The 12,578-nt window shown below is 27.0% G+C and overlaps 1 protein-coding gene across 5 annotated transcripts in view; it reads left to right on the top strand.

Moving 5' to 3' along the window:
* LOC149888572 (uncharacterized) overlaps positions 1–12,578 on the top strand; it is a 29,743-nt gene extending 17,165 nt beyond the window's left edge. For 2 of the 5 annotated variants that reach the window (XR_016452424.1, XR_016452425.1), the window contains exons 3-14: positions 2,135–2,309; positions 2,566–2,760; positions 3,678–3,892; positions 4,118–4,395; positions 5,344–5,606; positions 6,199–6,237; positions 6,522–6,588; positions 7,007–7,128; positions 8,969–8,999; positions 9,152–9,289; positions 10,905–11,071; positions 12,244–12,578. Coding sequence is in view for 3 of the 5 variants with exons in the window: in XM_090087127.1 (XP_089943253.1) it covers positions 2,135–2,309; positions 2,566–2,760; positions 3,678–3,892; positions 4,118–4,395; positions 5,344–5,606; positions 6,199–6,237; positions 7,007–7,128; positions 8,969–8,999; positions 9,152–9,289; positions 10,905–11,071; positions 12,244–12,456 (1,836 nt within the window). In the remaining 2 variants the exon portion in view is untranslated. Of the gene's footprint in view, positions 1–2,134; positions 2,366–2,565; positions 2,761–3,677; positions 3,893–4,117; positions 4,396–5,343; positions 5,607–6,198; positions 6,238–6,521; positions 6,589–7,006; positions 7,129–8,968; positions 9,000–9,151; positions 9,290–10,904; positions 11,072–12,243 lie in introns of all 5 variants that reach the window. The other 3 variants (XM_090087127.1, XM_090087126.1, XM_090087128.1) reach the window with 2 other exon arrangements.

The following is a 12,578-nucleotide window of genomic DNA, read 5'->3' as shown; positions in this document are numbered from 1 at the left end:
TTAAGCTAGTCAATATTGTCTGTGGTTTACAGTCCCATTCAAGCTCTCATCCATGTCCTTGGTGTATAGTGACTCAAAAGACTTATCAGCATGTGGAAGTCATGAAACATTTGCTTCATTGAGAAGATGCTTCAAAAAATTTCAGGAAAATGGCATGGACTGAAATAGAGCCAAAGATTTTATGAATGTGGTTCATGAGCCTCTTTTAGCTATGCCTGATAATGTTCTGGTCTTGAACCTCATTCCACTAATGGAACTCCAACTCCTCCTTGAAGTTCTCAACCATCTGTTCAAAGCATTGAAGGAAAGCGGTCTAAAGCTGATCAGTGGCCCAAGGCTCTTCACATCAAGCCTCAACCTTAATCAGACTATATTGAAAAAATCTCAGCATTTCAGGCCACTTATCTGGTTCTTGACTGAGTAAGTGTTACTCCAAAAGTCCATGCAGTGTTTTACTACATCCAACACTTCATACAAGAGTCAAGACTCCCTTAGTGAGCAGGCTACTGAAACACTTCACCACAGTCTCAAGACTCATTGGAATATATATTAGAGATAAATTATAGTATTTAGAGACCATCCATAGTATTGAAAGTGGCTGCAAGTTTGTCTGGTGGACTACAATAGCAAGAAACTCTAAAGTAGAAAATTAATTTTTCATTCCACCAGAAATTAAGACTTTATGAACTTGTTGCCAGGAATAATTTAAAATGATCTAATTTTCATTTTATTGACAGAGTATTCCTTTATAATACTATGATTAACATTGTTAATATGATTGTTGTTTCTTTACTGTTCTCAGGATACTTTGCTTCTTCGACTTTAGAAAGTATTCTAAACAAGAGTGTTGAATAGATCACTGTATAAATAGGCCACAAAATTGAAAGCACTGTATCTTATGTTTCTATTTGTTGAATGTATAAATAACAAAAAAATTTTTTTTTTTTATATATACTTTTGAACTTTTTAATGATGTAGAAATGCAAAATAAAATGAATGTTCTCATTTACTTTCAACTAATATTTACAATTGAAACACAAAAACATTACTGATCTATAATATTTTTGGTGAATAAGACAAATTCACATTCTATCCTGTTAAATAATCCAAGTAAATTCCTTCCTTTCTTCGTTCTTCATTTCATCTAAGTTAGTTAACTTTAAATAGGCTAGCTTAATGACACTGAATATTTAACTCTCAATGCAGCAAATCTACATTTATTTTTTTTTAATACTTAGTATTATGCTTTTTGATAAATTATTAATCTTACTATGTATTTGCTAAGAAAATTAAAGCAATTAAAAAAAAAATCTCATTTATAAAAAATTCAAAAATTTATTACCCAAAATATATATAAATATACAGAAAAAATCACACATTTTTATACTTTTTTTGATTATTGATTCTATGTGTATAAAATGGTAATATCAAGGGTGACACCAAATTTTGCAAAGAAATATTCATTTATAAAATTGGAATTTTTACCTTAAAATTGCTATAACCTCTAAAAGACCAACTGGTTTTTAGTAATGAAATATAATTGGAAAAAAGACTTTATGCATAACTTTTCTGTGACAAATAACTTTTTGAAAACAAATAATTAGACTCAAATTTTTCACTATTGCTCCTCTACAAATACCTACAGTATATTTTAAAATGAGAGATATCTAAAATTTTTATTAACTTCACATTTTGTACTTTGAAAATTTAAATGTAAAAAATATTTATATTTGTCAAGATTTCCCATTTCTTCCAACAAATGATAAAGCTGTAGCTTTATTTGATAATATAATTATCTTATTGTAAATAGTTTTATCAGTAATTACTTTAGGGGATTTAAATAAAAGATTCTCTTATTCCATGGTGTATCCTATCACTTTTTATAGTGAACTCTGTACTAAAATTCTGTCTAACCTTGATGCCATATTAATTGCTTTTTAAAATTTAAGGTTTTTTTAAAGATTTTTCAAGAGTGTATTAATGAAAAAAATAACCATATAAAAATGGCTGGTTCATTCATGAGTTCACTTAGTTTGAGAGACTAAGATCAACTTGTAGTTAGAAAAATTATACTTGAGATATTGTAGCTTGAGTTGAGTTTGGAGAGTAACTGTGGAATTGTAACTTTTTTTAGAACGAAAAGTCACCTAGCAGTGGGAAAAACTCATTATCTCTTTTATCTAATACAAAGGAACTGAAAACAAAGTTCAAGGAAGTGTATGATTCAGGGAAAAAAGTATTTGGAAAAGAAAGTAAAAAATCACCAGAAGAAAAAGAGAAGGCAAAAGAGAAAACTAAAAAAAATATTGGTATAAACACATGCACAATATACATAAATAATTGATACTCTTGAAATAAAGCATAGGTAAAATTTACCTAATAAGTATGCTATATATATATAAACACCTGAAAACTTTTAAATTGAATGATTCTGATAATACTGTTATTGTCTAAATAATCTTATATAGATTGTCCAGCTAGATGTTAGATGTATGTAGATGTTTTGCAGTTTCCAAAGGTTATGAAAATTAAACTCTTCATATATAGTATATATTTTTTTTACAGATTTGGTTAAAGGAGTTGGAAGTGGTCTAGTTACAGTAATAACTGGAGTCAAGGATAAAGATTGGTTAAAAACTGTGAGTGGTGGTTTAAATATGATTTCCTCTATCCTAGCATATGCTGGCCCTAAAGGTGTATTAGTTGGATCGATTCTGTCTCTTATTTCAGCTGGTTTATGTGCTTTTGGGTCTAAAAAAGGTAAAAAAAATCAAGAATCCTTAATCATCTGAAAGTAATCCTGTTTATTTGTCGACTTTAAATTTTAGTCAATATTCAATCAGACCTCAAATATTACCATATTTGAGGTCTGATTGAATATTGGCTTAAATGTTTACAATCCTCTTTTCTCTGTAATTTTTTAAAGTTGGCAGTTAATACTTTATGTTTCCTAATTAGAATAAAAAATAATCCACAGTTCTATCTGATTTAAATAGGTCTAGATAAATTTTCTCCACTTCTCTGGAGTCCAGTTGTTAATAAACAAACTCATATCAGGTATTTGTATTCTTTTCAGAATTCAATAGATTCTTTACTGGCTTTCAAACCATTGGCTCATTTTCTTGTCTACATTTTACTTTATAAGTCTGGAAAGATGGCTGAAAGCACTAATATTGCAAACATAACCAAAAAATTGTCTTAGAGTGTAATTTCTAATATCTTTGAATAAAATTTTCCTACAATTGGAACAGTTCAACTTCAATTTCAGTTTCAAACAGAAAACCAATTTTTCAGACTATTTCGTTTTTTATACTTTTTTGTTCCAATTTTTTTCTAATTTGACATTTTTTTGAATCTGTTTTTTTCTTGTATCTGTTCTGGCATGTTTCTGTTCTAAATTTTCTCCATTCTGATTTCTTTTGGCTCTGAAATTTTGTCACACTAAGAGTACATTTTGCCATTCTGAAATTCTTCTGTTCTGCATTTTTCTCCATTCTAATTTTCTGTCTTAATGCTGCAGGTTGTTGGATTTGATGTGAAAGCTTCTATTGCGTGTGAAAGTTTTTCATGCATTTTGTCTATGTTTATACAATACCAAAAAACTTTTTTTTTTTTTTTTTTTACATTTTTTAGTTATGTTGACTAATTTAGACTGATGATTAATTTTCTTTTTAAAGCAAAATCGCAAACAGAACTCATAATAGAAGGAATTAATCAAGCTTTTCAAAAGTTTAAAGATGATGAGATAAGAGCAGCCACACTGTATTATTTACGTGGTATTCAGCAAGCTGAAATTGATATTGAAGCAGTGTTAAAGTCTAATCATATAAAGAACTCAGATTTAGAAAAGTTCATTAATGAAAAAGAGAATTTGTTTTTAAATCAAGATCAGGTAATTTCTATGTTGTGTTTATTAAATAATTGCAGTTTATGAAGACTTTTTACCATATGTTTAGTCTGGATACATGTATGTAGATATATATATATATATATATATATATATATATTTATATATATATATATATATATATATATATATATATATATATATATATATATATATATATATATATATATATATATATATATATATAATATACCTTTTTGTCATGTTTAGGGCGGAAAAATCTTAATTGATTTAGAAGTGTCCATCAAAGAAAATTGTAATAAACAAGATTCATGTGACCGATGCCTTTTAAAGGTTCAAGAATTTTTAATTCTCTCAATGCAAAGACAAATGTTTGCTCTCCGAATTATAGGATTGTATCCAAAGTTATTAAAAGAAAAGAACAAACCAATATATGAAATTATGTACAATGCTTCATTAAGAAAAGTAGCTGAGATGAGAAAGATGGATAAAAAATGGTTGGATTATTTTCTAAAGCCAATGACAAGGTAGGTAGTTATATTGAATTGAATTTGAATTGAAAAAAAAAACATTCAAAACTCACTTAGCTAAAGTGAGTTTTGAATGTTTACTAACAAAATTCTAACCTTAACATTTTATTTTATGAAAGTGTAAAAAATTACTTAAAAATTAAAGCTTAGTATCATAAATATATTATCACAAAAAGTTAATTTGAAATATTCATTTCTGTTGAAATTTTTTATGTCATTATAAATATTTAAACCCCTAAAACTGATTTATTTTATTTTTTCAGACACAAAAACAAAAATTACAATAAAATCACAATTTTTATGCTTTTTATTATCCAGGTATATGTTTTGACAAGTTATTTTTTGAGAGTCAATTGTTGGTCAACATTTTCTCTCAATAGTAAGATTGAGGCTTTAGAGATGATTTATGTAAGAAGTGTAAACAAGGTTTAATTTAACTGATTGCTATTTGCAAAATATGATTGATACAACTTTAAAAAAAAAAAGTTGAAAAAAAAGTTTTCCTACTGGAGGCTTTATGCAAACAGAAAAAAAAGTGTAAAATTTGTAAAATGAAAAACCTCTTTTTTTAAAAGTCCCCTTGTTTGATCTAAATTTCAGAAAATTTGTTACCATGGAATCTTTTCAAAAATGCCTAGGATCAAAAATATAATATTATTTTCTATGAGTCTAAAATGTCTAAGATCAGAAATATAATTGAGCTAAACTAAATATTCTTCTAATGAAATAGTTGTAAATTGAATACTTAACAAAGAGAAAATTTACAATACTTTGTAAAAAATTATGCATCAGTAGATTTTTACCTAGGTAAGTAAATATATTCAACTTTTAACAAATTTCAAGGTCATTTTGAGAATTTTGTATGACTGAATTATAAAGTTCCGACTATTTAAGTATAGCGTCATTATGGTAAACTTTGACATGCATTTTTTTATTCTTTGTTAGTGATGTAACTAAAACATGTAAGACTTGCTGTGTTTCAAAATACTACAGTTTTCCTGGAGAATACTCATTTATTGATGCCTACGTAAAAATGTTTGCTAATGACCTAAAAGTAGATGATGGCGGGTCATATGTTATTGCTTGCAGGAAAGTGGGTTTGGAGGGTGAAATTTTCCAATTTAAAACAAATAAACACAACTACAGTTTTCATGAAGTGTCCAGTGAATACGACTGGGTAGAAAAATTAAAATCTATATTTGTTCCTCGTAAGTTATTTAAAGTTTTTTTTATAACTATTTTTATGAATGTATTGCTATCATCTAAAATGCATTTTGGAAATGTTAAAGTAATATTTTAATTTCTGCATCAATTTCAAATATCAATATTAATTCAATAAAGATTTTTTTAAAACCATATAAAATTGTAATTAAAATGTAAATTAAAATGAATTAGAATTTGATAATTTGAAAGAAAATTTTTGTTTACTTTCCCATTATCAAAAGTATTTTAGATAAGTTTTTCAACTCTTTGTGTATCCTCTGTTTAGGTTATGAGATTATTTTATTATCTCCTAAATTTATATAATTATTTTATATTTGCTTGCAACAAAATTTGCCAAATAGTTTGCAACAAAATTTCCCCAATAGATTTATTTCAACTAATAATTTCAAAATATAAAACACTACACTACTATCATTTTGTATTATAAAGCATAAATTTAATACAAAACTGAATAAAAAAAGTCTTGTAACTTAGCCTGAGGGAATTAAGAATTTAGTTTGTTACATTAAGATTCTACTGTATGCATAAAAATCTGCATATTCTAAAGTTTTTGTTAAATTAGATTTTTTTTTTCAGCCAAGTATGAAGTAATATTGTATCCAAAAACAGGCAAAGGTAATTTTATTATTTTGGTAAAATTCTTTACAATGTTTTTGTTATGAAGCTGATCATAAGAGTTAGATTGATTTTTTTCACATTTTATTTACTTAACAATTCCAAATTGTTTTATTTTTAACAAACATCTCTATAACATTGAAGCTGCTTCCTAAATAAATAAGATTAGCTATGTTGTCAAAAGCTCTGTAGTGATGACTAATCTAGTAATTTATTTTAAAAGTATTGCTAGAAATATTTATCAGTTATTTGTGCTTTTACACTTGTTTGTTCTTATGTGGTAGCATCATTACATCAGTTGTAAATGTGCATGGCTTGGTTTGTTTTCTGAATGCATGCTAGCTTAAAGAGGTTTGTTAAACACAATTAAGAAGCTTCAAAATGTCTCTTTTATCTATTCTGTTTATTGCTTATGTTGATGTTGTTTATTTTTTATTTATGATTTACCATTCCGTTTGCTTATCATTTACAAATGTTTTTATACTTATAAGTAGAAATAATAAATCATTCCCAATAACAATTAACAAAAAAAGTTAGATATATTTAGTTAGAATTTATTATAATTGTATTACAAGTTAGACTTTTTAATATGTTTATTTAATCTGTCATTTTTATTCAATAACCTTATTTTTTACTTTTATTATATTACTTTTTATATAAATTTTAATTTAAAAAAATTTAAACTACAGTCATTTAAGAATTATTCTTGAAGTTCTATTTTTATTTATTTCTTTAGCTGTTTTTATAAATGTGTTTTTTATTTGTTTAGCATTCATATTTAAAGGTCCTACTGTTATTGATATTAAAACTAAAACCTATGTCTCACTCACTATTACAAAAAAAGAAGATCTTACTGGAGAATACATTCGAGGCTGTGAAAATCCTTATATGGTAATTAAAATTTTTAGTTCCTTTTTTTTATTTGCAAAAGTTATATCAGTTGTTGTTTTTGCAAAGCAATGGAACAGTTTTTGTCTTTAGTTTAACCTCTAGTATCATTTTTTTTTATTGAAGTTTTTTCTAAGTCCCATTACTCTAAAGTCACATTTTGGATCACTTAGTTGTAAAGAAAAGACAACATTTTAATACAAGAATTTGTTTTTGGTGTAGTTACAGCCATCAATAAAAAGTTAAAAAGAAAAATGCATATTAATTAAATCTATTGAAAGGGTTCAAAAAAATTACCAAAGGACAACATCAACTTCACTTCTGTTTATTGATAACATGATACAGCATCAAAATATTAAATGATCCCCTTTTTAAAACTGTTTATTAAACAAAAACTCTTAATTCACTAGATGATAAAATTCAACAAAATAAAGATATAAAAAGCCAAACTAAAGAAGTAAGCTAAAGTTGTTGTTTTTTTTTGGTTTGCTCTTCCATTATATTAACAGGTGTTCCCTTAAAACTAGAACTGCACAAAATGCCATGGCTTATGTGCAAAAGTTTAAATACAAACACGTGTCTTAATGTTTATGTAAACTAGACAATCTTTAATTACAAAAAAATGTATTAATGAAAAATGGCTTTTTTTTTTTTTTAATAAAAATGGGCTCGAAGATGGTGGATGTATGAAAATATGCATAACTAGTTCTTCAAAAATAACAGTACACAAGGAACACTCTTTATGTTTTATCTTTTTAAAGTGGAAAATGTTCTGAAAAGAATAACTGTATATTGTGTAGTTAAAAGATGCAAGTGGACTGAGTGTGAAAATCAAAAAAACTTTGAAAAGAAAAAGTACAAATATGACAAAAAGTAAAATCAAGCAGCTTGCTTCTTGATTTTGACAGTTATCTCAAAGCATCCATCAGAAAAGGAACCAAGAAATTCAAAAGTTCTTGCCTTAAATGTGGATGTTTTTATAAAATGTTTTTTGATGATATTTATATTTTGGATGACAAATATTATTTTACTTTGTGAAACTTCTCAGTTATTGGGAGCGATGACTCAAAGAAACCCAAGAATGTTTCTCCAAACCTCAATTACAAAAGAAAAGAAACCCAAGAATGTTTCTCCAAACCTCAATTACAAAAGAAAAGCTAAATTTTAGAGCAAAGTATTAGTTTGGCTTACAAGTAGTTTTAAGATTATGACTAGACTATTAACCAAGCTTAATTTGGTTATTCAGTTAACAAAATATGTACAAAAAAGATTGCACTAAAGATGTTTTGATTCTGTTCATACACAAACAATATCCTGATGACAATTATGTCAATTAGCCAAAATATCTTTGGTTAGCTGGATAGTAAAAGATGATTTATGTTCTGAAGAAAGACAATCCTGCTTTTTGTTTTGTGATAAAGTCAATTGAAGGCTTGAAATGATATGAAAGTTTGCTCTACAAAAAAAAATTATTAATTCAACTAAAAGGAGAATGTCTTAAAGGATTACCAGAATAGAATTGATTAACAATATTGTGCATTAATCCAGCAAAATAATCTCAGTTTGATTTTTTTAAAAAAGCCTTATAAAAATTTATACTTGTTCACCATACACCTATAAAAAAATTATAGGCTTGTTTTCAACACCTCTCTCTAACTTTTTTAAGGGTTATATTACACTTATCAATTTTAAATTATTAGTGAGGACTGTACTTCTAAGTAGCATGTCCTTAAAATTAGTTCTAAGCAAGTAGGTTTCAACTTTGAGCAGCTTTGCTTTAATTTGTGTGTATATGTAATGTTCAGTGTGTAGTATAATGTTTTTTTTTTCTTATTTATCAAAGGCTGGTTCTTGTGTACAAATTGATCCTAAAGGTTGGTTGTTTTTTTAAAAACTTAATTTACTCAGAGATTGTCATAAATATTTTACATATAAAAAATTTATGAACTTGTGTTTCTTGATTATCTTTACTATTTTATTTTAGCCATAAAGATTGCTATTAGTAATTTAATTTCTTTTTTCTTAGAGAAAATTGGATTAGTTAGTATGTCAGACCATTTCAATCCAAAATCTCTGTATATTCCTGGTGGTGCTCGTGTAAATATATATGCTGGTCATATTATTGTAGCAACTAGTTCCTCTTTTGCCTCTGCAAATGAGATTGGTAGGTCATAGTTTTAGTTATGCAATTATTTATACCTTTTTTTAATTAAATTTATTAAACTATGAACTTAAACTTAAGTTAAGTGTCTTTGTTCTTATTAAAAATGATACCATCTAAAGATTTTTAACAGATATGTTGAAATTTATTTTCTTTACCTGTTCCCAAGTATTTGTTTTTTTTGCTTTGTTTGAGCCCATCTTTAGTGTAGTCCATTTTTTCTCTGTGTATAGTAATCTTTGCAGAATGTATAGTAATAAATTTGGTTATTAACTCAGATCAATCAAACAGTAGTTCAAATCAAATTAACCTTTTCTAATTTAATAATAGTGAATAGGTAGGAAGTAATGTTGTCCAACCAGAATTGTCAAACCTGGCAACCTAGGAAGTAATATTGTCCGATGGCCAATTCTCCTTTTCCTTCCCCTTCCACAAGAATGGAAAGAAAAGGAGAGTTGGCCATTGTGTGAAGGCAAACAGAGAGTTGTAATCACACTAAAATGCAGTATGGGAAAAAAAGTCTTAGCTCTTATCTCAAAGGTTAATGTATTAGGTATAATGGGTAAGAAAAGCATGGAGGTCTTTTTTAAAAGATCTCCACAATTCCTTTAAGTGTAGTTGTGAAGTTCCAATCATAAAAACCCAAACTAAGTTAAGAAAGGTCAGTTATTATTATGCACAGAAGAGTTCTAGGATGATCATTTGAAATAATATAGTGTTCATAGTATTTCTTTACATCGAATGTCTTAATGATGCCAGTTTATTTTGAGCAGATTTTTTTTCATTGGTTTGGAAATTGCTTCTGGCGATTTTCCACAGTCTTATAGAAGAACTATTTCTTAATGCAAGAGCTATTCCCTTTACTGCATTGTCATTACCAACTCTAAGTGCATTCATAGTTGTTTTGGCATCCTGATATACCAACTCTTTGCATTTTCAGCCACTTTCGAAGAATAAATTTAAATCTGGTCCAATAAACTGTTTTTGAGTATTCTTTTGTGTAGTGCTATGTCACTAAATTTATTATATCTTATTGATCTTTTATCTTCAGATGCCTGCATAAATTATGTAAAGTGTTCAAAATTTAAGTTGCTATGAAATTCTTTGACATTACAGTTTTCACAGCATCCATTTGACAAAATGTTTCCTTTTTTTTTTGGTTCTCAAAACATCCTGCTGGCAACAGTCGGCTTTTAAAATTGTCTTGGGGTCTTCCATTAAGATGCACAAAAGTTAAGAAAGACTTAGTGATAAAAATGTGTGAGTATAAAACACTTTTTCAGCAGCCCCAAAATACATTCAGATTTTAAGAAATTTTCACAGCTTTAATCTGTAGTTAAAAAAGAACAAGAAAAACCAACTACCTTTGAAACTCATGGATTTTTTCAAATGGAATATGAATCATCCTGCTAATAACTGTTTATGTTTGCAAAACAATTTCTTTTCATTATTTAAGTTTTTCATTCAATATTTCTGTTATATGAAATAAAAATCTTTTAAAGTTATATGAAAATTTTAAAAGTTAAATCATGTTTAGTGTATTTATTGCAATTATACAATTTGTCCAAAGTTTTTAAGATACAAAGAGTGTGGGATGCTTTTTGGAATTTTTTTTCAGAATATTTGTATAGAAACATAAGCGGACCACTTACCATGGGATACATTTGTGAAGAAAAGACATATATTAAGGAGCTATTCATTGACCACACAGAACTCCCAAAAGATGTAATCAAGATTTGCAGCAAAAAAGATTTTGGCGGATGGTGTGACTATATTGATCAATCAGTAAGTAATTTTAAATATGGACTCAACTGCAATATTTTCTAGGAAATTTAAAATTTTTGTTTTTAATGTGTGCAATTTACAGTTTGCTTTAAATCATCAAACTTACCTAAAAGTATCTGAGTCTAAAGGATCTTACTGTAGATACTTATTAAATATTTACAATAAATGTTTATAAAACTAAAATAAATTTACAGTTATTTATTGTTGTTGTTGTTTTTTTTTGTTTGTTTCTTGTAAGAAATGTTATCAAAAAAATTTTTTTTGATTTATTATAGATTTTTTTTAGCTTTTTTTCATAATTTTTTAGCTTTTTTTCATAATTTTTTAACTTTTTTTCATAATTTTTTAACTTTTAGGATTCTTTAGGAAACATGAGTTCAGGTCAAAACATAACTCATTCTGAATAAAACCAGGTGCGCACGTGAAATAAACACGAATTCATTTAACACTTGTAATCGGTGGCCAATCCTATAAACACTAAATTTGCAAAAATTACGTTGGTAAAACAATTTAAAAAACTTTTCTAAAAAATCCCGTGCTCAACAAAAAAAAAATCGCCTTACCCTAACTCTAGTGTAAATTTTGAAGTTTTTTTAGTGTATATATATATGTAATATTTTTTATATAGATTTTCGTGTAAGTATTTTTTACTAAATACATACATGAAAATCTATACTTAAAATAAATTCTTATTTTTATTAAAGAAACTTTTAATGAGAAACTTTTCCTCTCAATTAAATAAGTTGTGACGTCACAATGCCACATACTTCAGATGAGTCTACTAAATACCACATCCTGTTTTATGAAGTAGTTTTTGAATATGCAATACGCTGATCTAATCAGTTTTCAAATTGAAAAATCTATAGAACCATCTAAATGAATACAAATTACAATGCTTTAATGCATGCTTTTAATAACCAAGAAATTCGATTTAGCCAACTAAATTGTTGGCCTCATATTAGTCTAATCTGGTCCTGGCTATCAAAATAAATTTACAAAATTGCTGAAACGCAACGATATGGTAAGCTAAATAAATGACAGAATAAGTGATTACGAACATCTTTTTAAGAAATTGATGAGTAGTCGATTGAGCTATAAATTTGAATTTGAATAGCTTATCTTTAGCGCGTTAATTGCCTTTTTATTAATTGTAAACTTATTTAACAATTTAGGTGAAGAATACAAAAGAAATCCATTCGTGTGTTTGGGAAAAAATACGAAGCTATGATATCCCAGAATCCATGGTTTTGACTGTGAAGGCGAGGAAGAGCTGGACTTTATCTAGTAAAGTTCGAAATTTTCCCGGCCCTAAAGTAGAGTTAAACAATAGAGATTTGGAGAATATCAATATTATTACAGTTACCAAGTCGCCTCCTGATGAATGATCATATTTTATTTCAGCTTGCTTTACTGGTTAAAAATTGTAGTTCGGTAGTTTTATTTAAGCTGCTTGTTTTAAGCAATTTGTAAAACTTTTATATTTTTACGTGAGCTTTATCTATATAAA

Source organism: Hydra viridissima, unplaced genomic scaffold, assembly GCF_058129835.1.
Source record: "Hydra viridissima isolate aposymbiotic clone 2 unplaced genomic scaffold, HvirCarnegie_v1 scaffold_5, whole genome shotgun sequence".
In the NCBI taxonomy this organism is placed as follows: Eukaryota; Metazoa; Cnidaria; class Hydrozoa; order Anthoathecata; family Hydridae; genus Hydra; species Hydra viridissima.
Note: the sequence above shows the minus strand (reverse complement) of the source record. Positions and strands in the feature narration are given on the sequence as shown.